Below are 21,818 nucleotides of genomic sequence, written 5' to 3' on the forward strand. Positions count from 1 at the left end.
CAGGTGGTCACTTAGAGCAGGCGGTGGTGCCCTTGGGGAGGTTCTCCAGGGCCCTGAGGCTGGCTGCAGGTGAACTGAGGCATCTCAGGCTGGAGCCAGCACTTGGGTAATGTGCTGGGCCTCCAAGGACAGGGCTGGATGGAGGCTGAACTTAGGGGAACCCCTCCATCTTCAGGCAGGACACAGGGAATGAGTGGAGGAAAAGGGAGCCCAGGATGGGAAGGGGCTCGGCTTGCTCCCCAAAGCAGCAGCAGGGAAAGTGAACACCAGTGCCAAGGCAGGCCAAGCAACACCAGGGGTTTGCTCCATCACCGCGTTCCTGGACACCAGAACTCTGTGGCCACTCTGATCCAGCAGCCTCCCACAGAGATGCCATCCCTAGCCTTTGCCTCTCCATCCCCTGTGGGCACCAATCTGTCACAGCTGGTGGTGGTGACAGACAAGACGAAGCTGCCTTACTCTTGGTCCTGAGACAGACACTGGGCCAGACCTACACCTAACTGACACCATGCTGAGAACGCTGGGGTGGCCATGTGCAAATTCAGAGCCCAAGGACATTCCTTGGCCAGGACAGGGTCAGCACAGGATGTGTCCTTGCAGCCAGTTCCCTGCAGGGCTTACCTGGTGTGCCTGAGGCTTCTGGAGCCTGGGGGCCAGCCTCCTGAAATGTCAGTGGTTCCCTGGGGCCGGGGGTGGGGCTGGCAAAGTCCCCTGCAGAAGGGCCTGGAGCCTCAGGGCCCAGCAGTCTCTGCAGCACAGATGGGACTTCCTGGTCGGCTCCAAGGGAGGGCTGGGCGGAGCCCTCCTGGGTAACACCTATGAAGAGGTAGGTTAGCAGCAGATGGTAAGGCCCAGGGTCTGGTGTGGCCTGATCCCAGGTAGGGGCCTCCAGAGACCAGTCCCTGTCAGAGACAGTCCAGTGGGCTGACCCCCAGCTGGCCTCTCCCACCTGCTTCATTCACCCACCCACTCAGGAGGCTGTGAGGAATGGAGGCTTGGCACAGAGAGAGAAGCCCCAGAACCCAAACTGGGGACAGCTACTTCCTCCCCTGGAGCTCAGGCCTGTCCTCACCCAGGTGTCCCATGGAGAACTCCTCCACCTCCTGGGCCAGGGGACCGGGAACCCATCCTTCACCCTTTATGTGCCCCAAATCCTAGCACACACTTCATCCCAAGGCTGGCTGTCCTGCAAGGCTGACTCTGAACCCCAGCTCTAAACCTGGGGGCAGCCTGATACCATGTCAAGGTCCAAGGGAATCATGGGGCTGGTGTCCAGGTGGCCAGAGCCATTGGCCCCCCTCCTGGGGACAGACCCACTGCCCTATCCTTACCCAACTCCATCTGCATAGTAACCATCCACCCTCCACTTACAGTTAGTCCAGGCCATGCTACCCTTCCCTGGCCCCTTCCACCTATCCCTGAAAAACTCTCCAGGCCCCTGCCTGGCATGGCCCATGCCCTTCCCACCTGCCAACCATCTGCAGCCTGAGGATGCTGACCACTCCCATCCCCAGAAGGTCCCTTCCCAGAACCTTCCCCAACCCTCCTGAGCCCCTGCCCAGGAGGGGCACCCAAAATGGAGAGGCAGCTCCAGGATGCCCTCTGTGGGGTCAGGGAACCCACCCTCCCCTTCCCCATCCAAGAGGTCAGTGGATCCCTGGGAAGCCTCACGGTTGGAGCTCGGCACAGAGTGGTTCCCACCCCTCTGACAGATGCTAGGTTGTCCTGGGTCACCTCAGCTGGGGACAAAGGGGTAAACCTCTAGATGCCAAGAACTTGGGACCACCATATCACACCCCCACATCACATCTGTCCTGACACTAGCCTCAGCTGCCAGGTAGAGGAAAGCCTGCACTGCTCCTGGTGGGCCAGAGGGACAATTATGGGTGATTCTGGTCATATCATGTGTCCACAGGACCAGCCCCACAGCCCTTGCCTGGGAACAAGACAGGCCCATGTGCTGCCACAGCCCATCTGGGAACACAGGAGCCAATACAGGGCACCCATGTGGCTCCCAGCTTGACCTTTGAGTGAAGGAACAGGGCAGTTGGTCTAGGCCCAACCAGGGCTATGGGTGGAGGGGATCCCAGGGTACTAAATGCGAGAGCGAGAGAAGCAGAGAGGAGGCGCAGACTGGTTTATTGCTCTATCAGCCAGAATACAGGTGCACTTCCCAACACAGACCCTGTGTCCACCCTGCAGAGCCGCTGGTGGCCACTAGGCCCTGGGTGTGGCTTTGGGGGTCTGGGTCCCATCCCTAGCCTGGGGACAGGCAAGGCTGTGCCCAGTAGGAGCAGGACACAGGCCCAAGTCCACATCTGTTTCCAGAGCCTGGAGGCTCCTGCAGGCCAAAAGGGACAACCCAGAGCTTGGTCTCTGAGCTGCCCCTGGCCAGGGCTCTCTTGAAGGACTTCAGTGCATCCAGCATTGTAGGCATTGTAGGCACTGTGGTCCTCTTTGTTGAGGACCAAAGTCCAGTGAGGTAGGAAGGGCCCAGGACAGAGGGCATGGCAGGCTGAACCCCGAGCTCAGAAGAGCAGGTGCTGCTGCCCAGCAGGGTGCAGGCCCCATGCTGCAAGGACAGCACAGTAAGAGTGCCCTGGCCTCCCTGTCTTGCCAGGGTAGGTGGCCTCATCCCTGGGAGGGGCCAGGGGCCTCATCTCCATCTGGGGGAATATGCAGAGTGACAGTCTCTCCCACAGACCCAAGCTGACCATCTGGGTGGAAACCTCCATCTTGAAGCTGCTCTGCCTGCCATCTGTAGAGTGCTGGACCTGGGTGCAGTAGGAGGTCCAAGGAGCACTGCCCACAGGCCCAGCTCGGACCCCTCGCACGTGAAAGGACAGGTCCTCAGGGCTGTGGACCTGGGATCCCGTCCTGAAGAAGCCAGGTGGACCCACATGTCTGGGTGGGCGCCCCACGTTGAGCAGGATGGGCTGCCCCATGGTGGGCTCACTGATCTCTCTCTGGAGCACGGAGACCTCACAGGGCATGTCGTCGGAGGTGCTGCTTACTGGGCAGCTAAAGGTCTCCCCTGCCTGGGGCACGTAATCTTCCAGGTCAGCCAGGGTCAGCACACGATTATTGTGTGTGAGGATCTTGGGGTCACGGCTGCAAAGGCCATCCGTGTCCTGGGGCTCCTCCACCACGAAAGGGGTCTCCCCATCACCCTCTCCTCCTGCCCACTCCATGCTGCTGTCCCTGAGGGAAGCCCCAGTCTTCTCTGGCTCAGGGGTGACTGCTCCAGAAGCAGCCCAGTCCACACTGCCCCCAGCATCCACATGGAAGACGAGGGGCTCCCCTGGTCCAGCTGCTTGTTGTTGGAGTTGTTGGCGTTGGGGTCCCCACCTGGCGTCCCACCAGGCAGTGTGAAGAGCAGTGCCCCCATGCCTCTGGGCATCTCCCTGGTGGGAGACACAGCCTGAGAACCCGACTTCTTCACTGGGACTTCAACAGTCTCCTCAACCTCCACCCACTTGGGCTGGGGCCCTGTGCCCCCTGGCAGGGCTCCGGAGGGGGCCTCAGCCTCCATCATGTACAGTGTGGGCACAGTGGGCTTCCGGCCTGGCTCTGTCTCAGGCCTGTGAGGTTGCCTGGACCCCGGCAGGAACAGCAGGTCAGGGGCCAACAGAACTGGCCTCTGTGGGCTGGTGGAGCCGCGGGAAGGAGAGCGGGAGGGGAACTTGCTGGGGGACCGTCGTGGGCCACGGGGACTCTTCACCACGGTGGTGATGGTCTCCTCTCTGGTAGGGGAGAGGGCCCAAGAAGAGATGGGCACAGAGATCTGCAGCCTCACCCAGCTCCAAGCCATCAGCACATGCCAGAGACCAAGTTAAGGTACAAACAGGTGAGGAGGGTGAGTGTGCAAACTCCTACACATGCTCTTCAGCCCCACCTGCAGAGCCCCTGGCAGGAAGCCAAGGAAACCAAGCACAGTGTTTCACATGGCTAAGCTCAAGTTCTGCTCTGCTCAAGACATGTGGAGGCACCTAGAAGGCCCATGCTACATCACCCAAGCTGAAGCCTCTGGACACCAGGACTGCACTGTCTCCCCGTCCCCCTCTTCAGCAGGCTTTCTGCTCTGTACCTCAGGCAGGGTGCCCAGCCTGCTACCAGGAAGTGCCCGCATGCCGTGAAGTCTTTGGCAAGTGACAGGCTGCTGGCCTGTGGCCTGTGCTCCTGGCCTCTGGATCTAAGGCCAGTGAGGCCCCATCAGGCCAAGGGGAAGATGGCTGAACACTGAGCTCCACATGGCCATGTCCCCCGCCTGGCTGGCATCTCCCAAGGTGGGAGGGGCAGAGCTCAAGGCCAACAGCTCAGGAGTGCATGCTGGGAGGGCCAGCGACTCTGCAGTCCTGGCCTGTCTCAGCAAGGGCCCTCAGTGGTTCTGATCCCCTTTACAGGCATGGATAGGGGGAAAGGCTCAAAAATGCCCAGATCCAAGGGTCAGCAATGCACTGGTTAGCCCAGATCCTCCTCTGCTGCCAGTGATCCTGGCTCTAGCAGGTGCTGAGGTAAAGTGGGCCATGAGCAGGGAGCAGGCTCCAGTTGAGGGAGGCAAGTCCATGGTCAGGACTTGGTGCTTTGACCAAGGCACTGCCTATCTCTCTCTCTCTCTCAGCACTTATTTTTATTTCTTGCTCTAACTTCGGGGCTCCAGGAAGAGTTGCTCCCAGGGACGGGCCCAGAGACACATGGGCACCCTCAAGGTGCACAGCAGTGATGAACCCTACATTCCCTATCCCTTGTCCAGGAGGAAGGGAATCTCCTACTCCACTGACTGGTAGGGAGGTTGAGGCTCCTGGTGGCCTATTGAGGGCCAAAGCTGAGGGGGCACAGCCTTCTCTGCAGGACAAAGGTGGGTACTTCCCAGAATGTTTCTGATCCCCAGTCCCCCTCAGGTTGCCTCTGAAGCTTCCCAAATGGGATCTGGCTCCATCTCTACAATGCTCCCCCTGTGGAGGGAAGGGAGCAATAACCTGTCTGAGGCCCTAGAACACCTGCTTGTACCCAGGATGGCACTCTACCACCCAATTGTTCCCATCTGTTGGGTGGCACAGTAGGAGAAGCCTACTTCTGGGGAGAAGGGAGGTCAGGGAAGAGCTAACCCAGGGCCTCATCAATTCTGATGACAGAATTCTTCTGTAGCACATCTACCTTCAGGCCCTTCTGGCGGCTGCTCAGCCCCTGAGGAATGGAGGTTTCTATCCTGGAGCATCCCAGCCTGTAACTTATAAAATCCTCAGCCAGTCCTGCCTACAGCTCCCCACACCTCCACCTGCATACCTCCTCTGCAAGTCTCCAGGACTGTCCAGGTCATAAGCAAGCCTATGTTCTGTGAGTTCACCCAGCTCTGATCCCCCAAGTCAGCTCACCAACATGCCCAGATTTTCTACAGCATGAAGGTACTGAAGGACAAAGAGCCCACGGGCATGGCTCTGGGGAAATTGGCTCTCAGCTGACTTCTGGGAGCCACCCTAAGCCTCATCACTTCCTTGAACCTTGGTTAGGCTTGGGTTTGGAGACTGCTAAAATTCCTTCATTTAAAATTCTTTTTTAGTTGTAAATGGATCTTTTTATTTTATTTATATATTTATGTGCAGTGCTGTAGATCAAACCCAGGGCCTCACACATGCCAGACAAGTGCTCTACCACTGAGCCACAATTCTAGCCCCTAAAATTCATTTCTTAAGCTGCACTAGACACTTCAAGTACTCAACAGACACACGTGGCTAGTGGCTGCCACACTGGGCAGTGTAGAGAGAATACTCTCACCACTGCAGCAAGTTCTGTTGGATGATACCGTCCCAGACCTGGGGTACCAAGGGATAAGAGTCTGTCTCTAGTCTTCTGAGGGAAGTGGCTCAGTTCCAGCCCCACCCTAGTGGTGCAACTCTGGTGAGCCATTGTGTTGTGTGCAGAGCAAGAGAGCCATGACGTGTGGAGGGACCTGAGGCCACGGCTGTGTGAGAAATCTGCAAGGCACTGGTGGCCAGAAGTGAGCCAGGCTGTTAGTGCAGCCACTGCAAGTGGCCAAGACACACCGCAAGGTTCAGGAAGGTTAGTGGCATGCAGGGCACTGCAGTCCGAAGATGGGTTAGGAACACGCCTGCACTTACATGATGACGGTTTTCTTGGGGACTTTAGTCACCTGCTCAGTGACTACAAAGAAAACAGTCAGAATAGCAAGGGTTACAGAGAAGCCAGTGTCTGGGGCTTACTCCCTGATGGCACTGCAGTGCAGCCATCTGCTGGGCTTAGGAGCACTGGCCATGTGTCCCTGGGCAGCCTGTTTCAGCTAGGAGGTCCAGTTTCCTCAGCTACAGACAGGTGAGAGCATCTGCCCCGAGGGGCTGGGATGTGACAGCAGGCACCACAAGGATAGCCCACTCTCTCTCCTGAGCACCACAGGGGCTGTGGGGAGAACGAGCTGGCATCTGTTGCCTACTCAAAAGGGCCCAGGCTTTTCCTCATGCTGACATAAGCCTGTGAATTCCTCAAACATGTAGCCCAACATAGCCCTGAGGCCTAGGGAAATGGAAGAGTAGCTTATGGCCATGCAGTGGGCCACCAGCCACAATGGGGCCAGGATGGTTGATACCTTTGCCACAAAACAAGTTCAAGTCCAAAAGGTGTCTCCAGGGGAGAGGGACACAAGAGTCCTGAATGTGGACATCTGAACCCCACGCATGTGGTGAGTGGTCTCCAGGGGAGGGGGCACCAGAGTGCTGCATGTGGCACATCTGAGCCCCCTGCATGTGGTGGGTGCCTGAGGTCTGAGTGTGGAGGTCAGCTGTTTCAACTGCGTGGCCTTTCCTGGTTTTTGCAGCTGTTGCCCTTACCAAAGCCAGCCCAAGGGGCCTATGTTTCCATCTTGCTGCTGGGGACTGGAGTTCCAGGGAGGATGAAACTCATCTGGAACCAGGCAGCACCTACTCCCAACCACCTTGAGGCCTCTTCCCTTGACCTCTGGGCAGGCCTGGGCTTGACTACTGCATGCCATCTCCAGGCTCAGCAGCCCTCTCACTGCTCAATGGGAAGGTGGAGGAGGTGGCCAGCAAAGCCAAGTGGCCTGTACTGGGACATGGTCCCACATCTCCTGGACCAGGGGACTTTCTGCTTCACTGCACTGCAACACTGAGATAGGCTTTCCCTAGGCAACTTATGGCATTTCAAGCTTGTCTCAGATGATGAGCATAAGAATTAGACACTGTCTCTGTGTGTGTGCATTGGAGGTCACACTGGCTACATTTGTGTGCCTGCACATGGATGTACCTTGCATACAAATGTGCACACAGGTGTACTTGTCTGCACACATATGCATGCTCAGACATGCTGCACACACATTCACACACACAAGTGTGTATACATGTATGTGCACATCAGCACATGTACATGTGTTTGCTCAGGCTTGTGTTTATATGTGTGCATTGCTTGCACAGGCTGTGCTCAGGCATGTGTGTATTTATAAGTGTGCACTGCTTGCACAGGCTGTGTTCAGGAGTGTGTGTGCATTTATATGTGTTCATTGTTTGCACAGGCTGTGCTCAGGCTTGTGTGTGTTTATATGTGTGCATTACTTGCACAGGCTGTGCTCATGTGTGTATGCATTTATAAGTGTGCATTGCTTTCACAGGCTGTGCTCAGGCATGTATGCATTTATATGTGTGCATTGCTTGCACAGGCTGTGTTCAGGTGTGAGTGCATTTATATGTGTGCATTGTTTGCACAGGCTGTGCTCAGGCAAGTGTGTTTATATGTGTGCATTGCTTGCACAGGCTATGCTCAGGCTTGTGTGTGTTTATATGTGTGCATTGCTTGCACAGGCTATGCTCAGGCAAGTGTGTTTATATGTGTACATTGCTTGCACAGGCTGTGCTCAGGCAGTGTGTGTGTGTGTTTATATGTGTGCATTATTTGCACCGGCTGGGCTCAGGCATGTGTGTGTTTATATGTGTGCATTATTTGCACAGTCTGCTCACGTGTGTGTATGCATTTATAAGTGTGCATTGCTTGCACAGGCTGTGCTCAGGCATGTGTGCGTTTATATGTGTGCATTGCTTGCACAGGCTGTGTTCAGGTGTGTGTGTGTGTTTATATGTGTTCATTGTTTGCACAGGCATGTGTGCTTATATGTGTGCATTGCTTGTACAGGCTGTGCTCAGGTGTGTGCGTGTTTATGTGTGTGCACTGCTTGCATAGGCTGTGCTCAGGTGTGTGTGTATTTATGTGTGCTTTGCTTCCACAGGCTGTGCTGAGTCATGTGTGCTTATATGTGTGCATTGCTTGCACAGGCTGTGCTGAGGCATGTGTGCATTTATATGTGTGAATTGTTTGCACAGGCTTTTCTACAGGGAAGTGACTGATGGCGGGAATAGGAATCCAGTCAGGAAGCTGTATGTATTTAGACTAAGTTGGGCATAAAGAGGGACAACCTGTGTGCCATCTGCAGGCAAGCTCCTGTGCACAGAAGGACAGGAAAGCCCAGGGCCTCCACCTGGGTCCTCCCTGGCAGGGACCCGGCTTACTGCTCCATCTTGCTGCTCCAGGACACCTTGGGTTGCTAAGCTGGCACTTTATTCATGGTCCCCAACTTCCCCAGACCAGCTGTGGGCCCCAGTGAGTCTGCCGTTACAGGAGGGCTGCAGCCGTGCAAAGCAGCATCCTGGCCTGGTGCAGACACTCAAGCCAGGTCAGTGCCACCAACAGGAGACAGCCAGGGCCCCTCTGGCTGCGGAGCCACTGGTTAAGACAAAGCAGCAGGACAGGATTAGGAAGCAGGAGGCACAGGGCTCTGATTGCATGGCCTTCAAGAACCAGCGCTCAGTGATGTGCCTGGTCCCAGTGGGCTCTGGAGGCCTGCTCTTCACGCTGACACCTGCCTTCTTCCAGAAAGGGACCCATCGTGACCAACAAGAGAACAGCTGCAGAGGACACTCCTGCCCCAGTGAGAAGGGCACGTCCCCAACCACGAGACAGGCAATGCAGAGGAAGTGGACAAGCCGGTGGCGGTAAAAGCATATATGTATGGTGATACTGTCCCCGGGTTGTGGGACAGTATTATGTCACGGGTCCCCAGGAACACAGGTCCAATATGGCAGGTGAGGGTCACAAGCCCTCACACAGGGACTTGCCCTTGGAGAAAGAGTCCATAAGGGCCACAGGGGCTTCGAAGTTCCTAGGGTTGGGATCTAGGGCTTTGGCTGGCCCGGTCCTCTGAAGGGCCAGAGGGACAGAGACCCTGTGTGTTGGTCCCTGGGATGGACAGACTGCAGTGGGAACACTCCACAGGAGCCTGTGCTCAGGAATTGGACGACACATTTTCCAACCACCCTCTTGTGGAAGCTGTGGCTCCACAAACATGGGTCCAGCCTCTGCTCGATGGCCCTAGGGACAAGGATTCCCCACCTGCCAAGGCAGCCCTTCCAGGGGGGCAACTCCACCTGGGAGCCAAGATATATAACAGTGGCCCTCCTCCCATCCTGGTGGCCTGGGCACTGGCTCACCCAGATGGGGCCTTGTAGGAGTGAGTTGTTGTGACCCTGGGGGTGACCTAGGCCAAGGCAGGGACACTAAACCACAAATGCTCTGGCCTCTCCAAGGCCAATTCAGCCTGGTGGGAAAGGGCCAGACCAATATCTGACTCTCCACTCATCAGCTTAGCCCTCAGTGGAGACGCCCTTCCCCAGATGTCCTGCTGTCCTGCCCTCTGCCCTCAGTGTAGACACCCTTCCCCAGACATCCTACTGTCTGCCTGTGCCCTCAGTGGAGACGCCCTTCCCCAGATGTCCTGCTGTCCTGCCCTCTGCCCTCAGTGTAGAAACCCTTCCCCAGACATCCTACTGTCCTGCCCTCTGCCCTCAGTGTAGACACCCTTCCCCAGACATCCTACTGTCCTGGCTCTGTCCTCAGTGTAGACACCCTTCCCCAGACATCCTACTGTCCTGCCCTCGGCCCTCAGTGGATATGCCCTTTCCTAAGACGTCCTACTGTCCTGCCCTCTGCCCTCAGTGGAGATGCCCTTCCCCAGACATCCTACTGTCCTGCCTCTGCCCTCAGTGTATATGCCCCTTCCCCAGACGTCCTACTGTCCTTCCCTCTGCCCTCAGGGTAGAGGCCCCTTACCCAGACGTCCTACTGTCCTGCCCTCTGCCCTCAGTGGAGATGCCCTTCCCCAGACATCCTACTGTCCTGCCTCTGCCCTCAGTGTATATGCCCCTTCCCCAGACATCCTACTGTCCTGTCCTCTGCCCTCAGTGTAGACACCCTTCCCCAGACATCCTACTGTCCTGTCCTCTGCCCTCAGTTTAGACACCCTTCCCCAGAAATCCTACTGTCCTGTCCTCTGCCCTCAGTTGAGACACCCTTCCCCAGACATCCTACTGTCCTGCCTCTGTCCTCAGTGTAGACACCCTTCCCCCGACATCCTACTGTCCTGCCCTCTGCCCTCAGTGGAGATGCCCTTCCCCAGACATCCTACTGTCCTGCCTCTGTCCTCAGTGTAGACACCCTTCCCCCGACATCCTACTGTCCTGCCCTCTGTCCTCAGTGTAGACACCCTTCCCCAGACATCCTACTGTCCTGGCTCTGTCCTCAGTGTAGACACCCTTCCCCAGACATCCTACTGTCCTGCCTCTGTCCTCAGTGTAGACATCCTTCCCCAGACGTCCTACTGTCCTGCCTCTACCCAGACGCCCTTCCCCAGACATCCTAATGTCCTGTCGTCTGCCCTCAGTGTATATGTCCCTTCCCCAGACGTGCTACTGTCCTGCCCTCTGCCCTCAGTGTAGATGCCCTTTCCCCGACGTCCTACTGTCCTGCCCTCTGCCCTCAGTGGAGATGCCCTTCCCCAGACGTCCTACTGTCCTGCCCTCTGCCCTCAGTGGATATGCCCTTTCCTCAGACGTCCTACTGTCCTGCCCTCTGCCCTCAGTGGATATGCCCTTTCCTCAGACGTCCTACTGTCCTGCCTCTGCCGTCAGTATATATGCCCCTTCCCCAGATGTCCTACTGTCCTTCCCTCTGCCCTCAGTGTAGAGGCCCCTTCCCCAAACGTCCTAGTGTCCTGTCTCTGCCCTCAGTGTAGACGCCCCTTCCCCAGACTTCCTACTGTCCTGCCTCTACCCTCAGTGGAGATGCCTTCCCCAGACATCCTACTGTACTGCCTCTACCCAGACGCCCTTCCCCAGACATTCTACTGTCCTGTCGTCTGCCCTCAGTGGAGATGCCTCCCCCAGACGTCCTACTGTACTGCCTCTACCCTCAGTGGAGATGCCTTCCCCAGACGTCCTACTGTACTGCCTCTACCCAGATGGCCTTCCCCAGACATCCTACTGTCCTGTCGTCTGCCCGCAGTGGATATGTCCCTTCCCCAGACGTGCTACTCTCCTGCCCTCTGCCCTCAGTGTAGATGCCCTTCCCCCGACGTCCTACTGTCCTGCCCTCTGCCGTCAGTGTAGATGCCCTTTCCTCAGATGTCCTACTGTCCTGTCCTCTGCCCTCAGTTGAGACACCCTTCCCCAGACATCCTACTGTCCTGCCCTCTGCCCTCAGTGTAGACACCCTTCCCCAGACATCCTACTGTCCTGTCGTCTGCCCTCAGTGGAGACACCCTTTCCCCGACGTCCTACTGTCCTGCCCTCTGTCCTCAGTGTAGACACCCTTCCCCAGACATCTTACTGTCCTGCCCTCTGCCCTCAGTGTAGACGCCCTTCCCCAGACTTCCTACTGTCCTGCCCTCTGCCCTCAGTGTAGACGCTCTTCCCCAGACATCCTACTGTCCTGCCTCTGCCCTCAGTGTATATGCCCCTTCCCCAGATGTCCTACTGTCCTTCCCTCTGCCCTCAGTGTAGAGGCCCCTTCCCCAGACGTCCTAGTGTCCTGCCTCTGCCCTCAGTGTAGACGCCCCTTCCCCAGACTTCCTACTGTCCTGCCTCTACCCTCAGTGGCGATGCCTTCCCCAGACGTCCTACTTTCCTGACTCTACCCAGACGCCCTTCCCCAGACATCCTACTGTCCTGTCGTCTGCCCTCAGTGTATATGTCCCTTCCCCAGACGTGCTACTGTCCTGTCCTCTGCCCTCAGTTGAGACACCCTTCCCCAGACATCCTACTGTCCTGCCCTCTGCCCTCAGTTGAGACACCCTTCACCAGACATCCTACTGTCCTGCCTCTGTCCTCAGTGTAGACACCCTTCCCCAGACATCCTACTGTCCTGCCTCTGTCCTCAGTGTAGACACCCTTCCCCAGACATCCTACTGTCCTGCCCTCTGCCCTCAGTTGAGACACCCTTCCCCAGACATCCTACTGTCCTGCCTCTGTCCTCAGTGTAGACACCCTTCCCCAGACATCCTACTGTCCTGCCCTCTGCCCTCAGTGTATATGTCCCTTCCCCAGACGTCCTACTGTCCTGCCCTCTGCCCTCAGTGTAGATGCCCTTCCCCGACGTCCTACTGTCCTGCCCTCTGCCCTCAGTGGAGATGCCCTTCCCCAGACGTCCTACTGTCCTGCCCTCTGCCCTCAGTGGATATGCCCTTTCCTCAGACGTCCTACTGTCCTGTCCTCTGCCCTCAGTTGAGACACCCTTCCCCAGACATCCTACTGTCCTGTCCTCTGCCCTCAGTGTAGACGCCCTTCCCCAGACGTCCTACTGTCCTGCCCTCTGCCCTCAGTGTAGACGCTCTTCCCCAGATATCCTACTGTCCTGCCTCTGCCCTCAGGGGGAAACCCCCTTCTCTAGAAGTGCAGCCCATCCCAGCTGCTGCCTGCAGGAGGCCTGTGTGACCACTGCCAGGCAGGGTGCCCTGGGTCAGAAGTGACTCTGTGGGTTGTCCTGCAGGCCAGGGGCAGGGCTCACACTTCCCCAACACAGAGCAGCCTTTCCAGCACTCATTCTGGGTTCCTGGCCACCTCTGCCTGCCCCACAGGTGCTGAGACCACGTGGCCTGCAGCCTCTGGGCTCCTCCCCACAGCCTCCTCTTCTAGCCAGGTCATCTGCCCAAGATGCCTGCCCAGCCACCCCTGCAGGAAGTGCACCCACTCTGAGACATGGTGGGTCTGCTGCCCCCCAGTCCTGGCTGGCTGTGCAGCTGTGACACAAGGCTCAAGCCTGAGGACCCACCTAGGCAGCATGGGCAACAGGCTTGGTGGCACCTACCTTCTATGGCAGCCACAGTCTGCTCCCTGTGGCACTGCTCCTGGGCCAGCAGCACAGTGCTCTGCATGTACAGGTCCCCACCACCAGGAGTGGAGCCAAGCCGGTTCACCAGCTGCAGGATGGACAGAAACCACTCAGGACCCCTATCCTCAAGGGACAGAGCTGTCTCTCGACCACTCTGGTGGTCTTTAGTTTTAGGTCCCCACTGAGACTGTGTCCCTCAAAGGGGACAGGGCTCCCAGCCAGGGCCTCGCCCAGGCATCTTGCACTGTGCAGATGGCTGCTGGCTGTGTGTGGCTCTGAGCCCCTGAAGTGCAGAGCTGGCTGGGTCTCCCTGCCTCCTGGAACTTGCATGTGGGGCCCACATGCAGGAGGCTGGCCTCTAGACAAGAGCCAGAGACTGGAGCCTGGGGCTCTCGGAGGCCCTATAACAGGCACACACCTGCTCAATGTCACGGTGTGCCAGGACAGGCCCTGAAGACCAGAGGCTCAGACTGGGCCTTGCCTTCAGGAGCCCCAGCCTTGGGCCTCTGGACAATGAATAGGAACAGGGCAGCTCTTCCTTCTGTAGGGTCCCACCTATGTGACACCAGGCAAAGGTGGAAACTAACACTACTTTTTACATAAATGGATGAAAACTGAGGTCAGCACTGGGTTCCCTAGAAAGGCAAAAACCAAAGGGCTTCTTTGAGAGGGTGGGAACAATGGCAGGTGGCAGGGCTCAGCTTCGTGTGGAAGAGGAGCAAGGCCAGACATGGTGTGGTGGGTTGGGGATGATGGGTTACAGTGGCCTGGTGTCTCCGGGCCTGTGCCAAGGGCCCAGGCCCTTCCCTTGTCAAGCCCCAGTGGACAGCTGGCCATGAGGCTCCTTGCCCACCCATCTTACCTCGCATTCATAGTGTCCCAGGTCATCCTTGCCAGCTGCTCTGACCACAAGCACCAGCAGGCCGCTGCGGGGCTCACTCAGCATCTGGTACTTGTTGCCCATGGTCAGCAGGGCCCCATCTTTGTACCACCTAGAACCCGTCACAAGAGTCCATGAGGCAGGGTGTGACATTTCCTGTGCTACAGAGCAGCTGCCCTGGCCCAGATGCTACAGTCCTTGATGAACCCACCCTCTGGATGCCCACATCCAGCTTGGCCATGCTATCTTGTGGCAGAGGCCCCATGCCCAGTGGGTCTCAGCCCCACAATTCCCTCTCTTCAGTGATCAGACAGTCACTGTGCCCAGCCCCGTACAGCTGCACAACCCTTGTGTTGCAGACAGGAGCCTGAAGCCCCTTCCCTGGTGCCCCACCATGTGCTGGCCCACCTGATCTGAGGGTGTGGGGCGCCTTCGAAGGTGCAGGTGAGCTGGGCATCCTCTCCCTCCACAAAGGGTGAGGCCCGGACCTTGTTCACAAACTGTGGCGGGACTGCAGGGTGGAGAGACACAAAGAGCCACTCTGATGGAGCTGGGGGTGTCCGAGCCCCCACATTCTTCCTGAGCCCTAAGTGAGCCCATGACCACATAGGGCTTCCACCCTCCCATGCCTGCCTGCCTGCCCTTCTCTCCCACCCACACCCAGTCCCTCATCACAGTGAGCAGAGGGATGGAGGGCCCTTCCACCCATCCACCAGAGCCACATGGTGGGCTTGGTCAGGGTGTCTCCCTGCCCCACGGGCCTCCAGGCTCACCTTGCACCAGGATCTTTCCCAGGGTGCTGGCACTGCCAGCGGCGCTGGTCGCAAAGCGCATATACTGGCCAGAGTCGACCCCAGTCAGGTTGTCCAGGATGAGGGTGCAGGAACCATCTGGGTCTTCGATGAGGATGTGGTGAGGGTCCACTTCCACTGGCTTCCCATCTAGAAAGGAGGAGTGAGGGCTGTTGTTGGGCAGGGACCTTGTAAGCCTGCCCAGATGGATGAGAGGCTGGGGCTGGTCTGTACCTCTCTGGGTCTGTCTCTGTTTCTCTCTTTCTCTCTCTACCCTCTCTACACAGAGGGTGTGGCCCAGACCTCTGTCTCTGTGTCTCTATGTCCACCTTGGACATTAGCTAGAGGCAGGGCCAAATGAAGAGACCTGAACCTGACAGAAGACATCCACATGGACAGCTAAGTCCATGGTCACCCCACCGCCCCAGTGTGACTCCCTGCGGACCTCCCATGTGCTGATCACGCCCAGCTCCCTGGCTATGGGCCCATCCTCACTCAATCCCACCAAGCCTACAGCTACATAATCCACTGCCTAACACCCCTTCCCTCCCACCCATACCTCGTCCCTCATCACAGCATGCAGAGGGATGGAGGGCCCTTCTACCCATCCAATCTGCAGGGGGCTTCGAGAAGGAACTCAAATTTCCATGGCTGTGCTGGACACAGGCACCAGGCCACCCAGTTGTGGACAGGGACCTCTGGGTGCCATGGCGATGATGTCTGCATCTGAACTCTGGCCTGAAACTGCATGTGACTCTGAGTTCACATAGTGGACCCTTAGCACCAGCCTTCTGCTCAGGGGGAGCCAGGCATCCTGCTGGTCTTCCTGAGGCCACTAGTGCAATGTGCCCTTGTTGACCCAGGGGCTGCTGCAAGTGGCATGGCCATTTGGTTTGACAGTTAACCAGCTAAGCTGGGACAGCTCCACGCAAACACCTGGCAGTAAAGCGTGGATGCCACACCCCAACTTTCCAGCCTTTGCGTGGCTGGCAGAGGAAGTGCCAGGCCTTGCTATAGCACAGAGGCAGCCGAGGTAATGAGAAGATGAATCGCAACTTGATGTCCTTGTATGGCCATCAGAAATGGTCAAAGAGAGCTGGCTACTAGAGTGATCACCACCAGCTCTATCTACTTGCTGCCCCCATGGGCCCAGGTTGTAGGCACATACATAGGTCGTGCAAGCCCAGCAGCTCCGGATGGGTGGCTCCGAATGGGGTGCCCTGGGAGCGCTCCCCTCCTGAGAGGTAGGGCCCAGCAGAAGTGAATTCAGTCACTGAGGGCACTGACTGGAAGGGATGGGTGCTGGTCTCCAGAGGTCAGCAAGCTGCTATAAAACCAGCCTGGTCCTGATCCCCTCTCTTCCTGTCACTGCAACTGCTCCTTCCCCCTGGCAAGACTCCCAAGAAGTCATGAGGCCACCAAGGGGAACCCCACCAGATGGCACCATGCCCTTTGGACTTTCAATCTGAAAACAATCTCTTCACTTTATAAGTAACCCAGACTCAGGTGTCTTGTTGGCACATCAGGAAATGGACACGTCGCACGTTCCTGAGACAGACTGTTTCACGGCTAGAGCCCTTGATGAGTGAAGCGTCCCCTGGGTCTGGGACTTATCCCCTGCCAGACATGGCTGTCAGATACCACTTTTGAAAATCAGCTCTCAGCATGCAGTGGGGCTTTGGAGGAAACCAGATGCCCAACCCAGTGAGGCCTTGTGATCTTCCACTCAGGGATAGGCCAATTGGACTCCCTGAGGAACAAGAGATAAGGGCTGCCCAGCATTCATCAAAAGGAAGAGAGCTTCGTGAATGAGTGGATGTCCCCCAAGGGCAGGGTGGGCTCTGCTCTCCACTCCACTCCCTGATGCAAGGCAGCTGACTCCATGAGAATCTGGATCCAAGGGTCTCCACTCATGGGCTTGGGTTCGCATGGTCTAGCTAAACTGAAGCCCACTGACACGGCAGCTCGCTAGCCTCATCACCCAGGAAAGGAAGCTGGACTCATTCATTGTTTTGGGGGCTGGCCAGAGCTCTTGGCACTCCTAGGCCCTCTCTGCCTGGCTGCCCTTCCTCGCTAGCTTCCTGGGGTCCCTCCCATCTCTCTGGCTTGCCGCCCCTTCACTTATGTTCCTCACCTCTCTGACTCTGTGAATCCCAGATCCCAAGCCTTGAAGCCTGCCTTATCTCTTCACGCTCATTCCACATTCAAACTGACCTCAGTCTCTCTCTCTCTCTCTCTCTCTCTGGCACCAGGGATTGAACCCAAGGGCCTTAATCACATCCCAGCCCTTTCTACATTTTATTTAGAGACAGGGTCTTACTAAGTTGCTTAGGGCCTTGCTAGGTTTCTGAGGCTGCTTTGAACTTGCATCCTCCTGTCTCAGTCTCCTGAGCTGCTGGGAATGTTTTGAGGGCTGTGCACTAGACCTGACCCATAGTTTCAGACAAACTATATGCCAAGGACCTGCCTGCCATCTCTCACCTCCAGCCAGACATCTCTCCTAAGCTCTAGATTTATTCTCAAGCTATCCCCTCCATAACCACCTGGAGCCCAATGGGTACCTGGATTCTTCAAAACCTCACAAATCTGGGTTTCTTTCCTCCCTGCCCAGCTCAGAATGTACCAGCCTGCCTCCCTGTGGGTCTGCCCCACCTCTGTGAATAGGACTAGTGGCCTCTGGTGTCCACAACCCCTGTGCTGCTCCCTGGATGCCATCTCTCTTCCACACACCCCATGCAACCCATCAGCAAATCTGGCTGGCTCTGCCTTCAAAATGCATCCAGGATGCAACCATGGCCACCACCACCATGATGCCATGTCCCTAAGCAGGCCCTTGGCACTACAGCCAAGGTGACAGATGACAGATCTGAACCATGCCCCCTGCTGCTCACAAGACCATGGGGTTTCCATGTAGTCAATGCTCCATGCTGCCCAAAGGAATCTTGTTGATCCCTGGCACCAGCAAGGTGCCTTGGGACCCGAGAACAGTCTGCCAGGGAAGAGCCTCGGATTTTCTGGAACCTTGGGCCACAACAGATGGACTAGCCTAGGGGTTTGTGGCTCAGGACCAGACTGGACACTCTATTTTACAATGGCATTCATGGAGGAGGCTCTGGCCCATGCTAGCCTCCATACCAACTAGGAGATTCCTGGTGGGTGACCCGGGCCACGCTGGCATCCATGCCAATGAGGAGATTCTTAGTAGGTGACCTGGACCACACTGGCATCTATGCCAACAATGAAATTCCTGGGGGGATTCTCAGGCCATTCTGAGAATAGGTGACCCAGGCCATGCCAGTGTCTATGCCAACGACGAGATTCCTAGAAGGTGACCCAGGCCATGCTGTGTCTACACCAATGAACAGATTCCTGGAGGATGCTCCAGGCCACGAAGGCTTCTATGCCAATGATGAGATTCCTGGTGGGTGACCAGGGCAATGCTGGCATCTCTACCAATAATGAGATTCCTGATGGATGCTCTAGGCCAAGCCAGCACTACGCCAACAAGATTCCTAGTAGGTGACCCAGGCCATGCTGGCATCTATGCCAATGACAAAATACCTGTGGGTGACCTGGGCCATGCTGGTGTCTTCACCTTTGACGAGATTCCCAGTGGATGACTAGGGCCATGCTGGTGTCTATGGCAGTAACGAGATTCCTGGGCCACACTGGCATCTACACCAATGAGGAGATTCCTGATGGATGACCCAGGCCACACTGGCGTCTACACTAACAATGAGCTTCCTAGTGGAGCTCCATGCTGTCTTCTATGCTAACGTGAGATTCATAGTGGGCTTCAGGCCATTAATCTTGACTTCAGGAGGACTAGAGCCTGAGGTCAGCCACATGAGTGGTCAGCCATGCAGGTCTGACAGAGTTCCAGTGACAAATGCTGACGTCAAGTCTCATTAAGCCTCCTGGTTGGCATAGGTCTGTTTGTGTTCTCAGGTGTCACTGGGAGGAGAAGGTGCTCTTCCTCACTGCACTGGGAGCGGGAGGCTGGGAGCTCATAAGTGGTGACACTGAACCCTCCCGAAGTGCTCTTCTTTTTTCTCAGGGGCTGCAGTCTTGTCTTTATGCTGAAGTAAACCCTAACCCTGAGCATAATAGCTCTGAACTCCACGACCTTCTGGTGAATCACTGAACCTGAAGGCAACCTTGGGGACCAGTGAACTGGACGTCAGAAGTAAGAGTGGTCTCGGGACCCCAAGCCTATGGAGGTGCAGGAAGTGAGGATGGTCTTGGGACCCCAAGCCTGTGGCAGTGTCAAGTGAGACGGGCCTGGGAGACACCTTACCTCCCTTGACCTTGGCAGCTCCCATCCGTGAGCCACGTAAGGCCTGTGCTCTGTGACCCTGAAGGCGCAGTGTGATCAGCACCCTTCCTGGCCCATTAAGTTTACAGGCCTCTCCTGCACCCAGGTGCCTGCCTGTGGCCCCCTCTGTGGTCCTGGTGCTCTCTCGGCTGCCCTCAGGCATGTCTGTCTCGGCCCTGTGCTGACTCCTCACCCTGCTCATTCCCTAGGGTGGCCATGGCACCACCTGACTTACCTGTTCACTGTCCATCCCCAGGATGTTTGCCCTTGAACAGGCCTGGACTGTCTCTTGTTCCCCATGCCCAGCCCACTGACCAGACCCCATGCTGTCCTCAGCCCCCGTGCAGCCCACCCCTGGTAGGGGTTCCTGTGAAGGGTCAGTCTGTAGGCCCTAGCAGGTACCCTTGTACCAGCTGACAGTAGGCTTGGGTGTGCCAGTCACGCGGCAAGCCAGCTTTACAGTTTCCCCCAGCTCAGCCGTGCAGTCAGCCAGTTCCTCTTCAAATTCCAGAGGACCTGAGGACACATGTGGGGGTCTGAGGACTTTGAGGGTGGGATGTCAGGCCTATGTCCCCTGGGTGCACCCTGGCAAATTGCCCCCAACAACAGCAGTGGCCTCACATCCAAGGGCCTGGTTACTGACTAAGCTGGGTGTGGCTGCACGAGGCAGGGACAGACCAGGGTACAAGACCATCACACCCAAACATGACCTGGTCAGATACTCCAAGTCTGGAGCTATGCCATGTCCCCACTACATCCCTTGTGTCCCAGGGTCAGCTCAACACCTGCTATGGGGCTCCCTGGGAGGCCAAAGCCATTGGTCCCTCAGCTAGATCTGACCAAGGGGAGAACCAAGCCACCAGTGCAGAAAGCAACCCATGCCCACGTGCCCGGCCTGGGTGCAGCCCGCTGGGCATCTAAGTGATGTTCAGGTCCCCACACCAGCACAGCACCAGGGACACTCACGCCACACAGGCAGGGCCAGGCGCTGCTGGATGCTGCTGATCTCCTTCACCCAGGAGTGCTTGATGATGACTGTGCACGCCTGCAGCAGGTACTTGCGCACAGAGTCCTCCTGCTCATGCCACACCTCGAAGGCAAGGTCGTCCCTTTCCACCTGGTCGTTCAGGTCGATGCTACTTAGCTGTTGAGGGGTGCAACATTAGTGGGAGGACAGAGCTAAGCATCCCTAGACAGACAGGGTCCAGTAGGGCTATGCCCAGGTCATCCCAGAACAATGGCAAGTTCTGCTCCAGTGGCCACCCTGGAGCCCAGGAACAGGGAAACCTCCACTGGCCTGCATGACACCCCCAGCCCCTGGAGCCACAGACCTTCATCATATTCCAGAACACATAGCTGAAGGTGTCGGTGCGCGAGTTTCGTCGGGGCTTGCAGATCATCAGGTGGTTCCGAAACAGGAAGACATGACGATTGTGGCCCTTCCAAGGCATTCGGGCTCCTGGTGCGCCCTCCCACACAATGAAGTGGCCCTGGGGTGTGAGTAGATGTGGTTGGACTGTGGTTGCCTGGCCCCATCCCTGGGCGCAGACCCCAGGGTCATCTATGAGCCCAGCACCCACAAAAGCCACACCCCACCACATGGCAGCAGACACAAGTCTCCCCACCTGGCGGATGGGCTCCCCCAGGGCCTCCAGGGTGCCGGGGTAGTTCTCCATGAGGGACACGTGCAGCTTGTTCTCAGCACGCTGGGGCAGCACTGACACGACTGCGTAGGCCTGCTCCAGAAGGGCGCAGTTCTGCTGGTTCCGCGCCTTGTTGTGGATCAGCTCCTGAGGTGGACCAAGGGTCAGGACCCAGACCGCTTCAGCCCCAAGGCCTGGCCTGGACATTCAGGGCTGGGGCAGGACAGGGCTTCCCACCTTGAGCAGAGCCTGGTACTTCTGCACCCGCTCCACCGGCTGCTCCAGGTAGTGCTGCAGTGGGGTTGGCAGTAGCTGCGAGGGGTCCCCAGCAGACAGCATCTCCTCAGTGCATTTCTGTAGGCACCACAGGGTGGGTTTCAGGCAAGAAAGCACAGCTCCAGTTAGGGCATCCTGACAGTAGAGGACATCCCAGGGGCACTCTCACACCTGGCCCTGAACCTGGACAATGGCTGTGTTACCATCTAGCTGGACGCATGCACAGAACTTGGGCAGTGAAGTGGCCAGCCCAGGAGCACAGAGCTACAGGGCTCAAGGGTCCCTGGGGACTGTGGGGAAAGAGATCAGGGAATATGAACTAAGGCCATGAGCACAGGACAAGGGCTAAGCCTCAGGGGACTTTCAGGTCAGTGAGTTTTCTGGTGGGAGTCAAGGCCAGCAATAGGCCTGGGAGTAGCCAGGGAGGGGTGCCGTGGCCAACGCCATGGAGCCAGGCATGGGCACCTTGTAGAACTCCTGGACGGACGTGCTGACAACCACGGACTCTGCCTGCACACGGCCCACCAGGAACTCCAGGTACTTCTCAAAGGCTTCCTGGTTCTTGATGAAGCACATGGCCACATCATCATCTGTGTCACAGCGATGCAGGTCCTGCAAGAAGCTGCCACAGAGAGGGACAGGGTCAGGGACAGGGTCAGGCACAGCTCACAGCCCAGTCCTGGGCCCTGTCCTTGAGAGGCTATGGTTCTTGCCCAGGAGTGGGTTCTGGGTCT

The 21,818-nt window shown here is 57.2% G+C and overlaps 1 protein-coding gene across 1 annotated transcript; it reads right to left on the reverse strand.

Annotated features, from left to right (window-relative positions):
* Window positions 1-219: 219 nt before the first annotated feature.
* LOC144373178 (obscurin-like) lies at window positions 220-21,706 on the reverse strand (the record flags this gene model as incomplete). Its single annotated transcript, XM_078036281.1, has 11 exons — window positions 220-816; window positions 13,156-13,267; window positions 14,042-14,171; window positions 14,468-14,570; window positions 14,833-15,000; window positions 19,568-19,681; window positions 20,132-20,309; window positions 20,497-20,655; window positions 20,791-20,955; window positions 21,046-21,162; window positions 21,550-21,706. Coding segments are annotated over 11 exons (1,678 nt in total), but the record flags the coding sequence as incomplete, so codon positions are not given.
* Window positions 21,707-21,818: the final 112 nt, after the last annotated feature.

Source organism: Ictidomys tridecemlineatus, unplaced genomic scaffold (genome assembly GCF_052094955.1).
Source record: "Ictidomys tridecemlineatus isolate mIctTri1 unplaced genomic scaffold, mIctTri1.hap1 Scaffold_284, whole genome shotgun sequence".
NCBI classification, from domain to species: Eukaryota; Metazoa; Chordata; class Mammalia; order Rodentia; family Sciuridae; genus Ictidomys; species Ictidomys tridecemlineatus.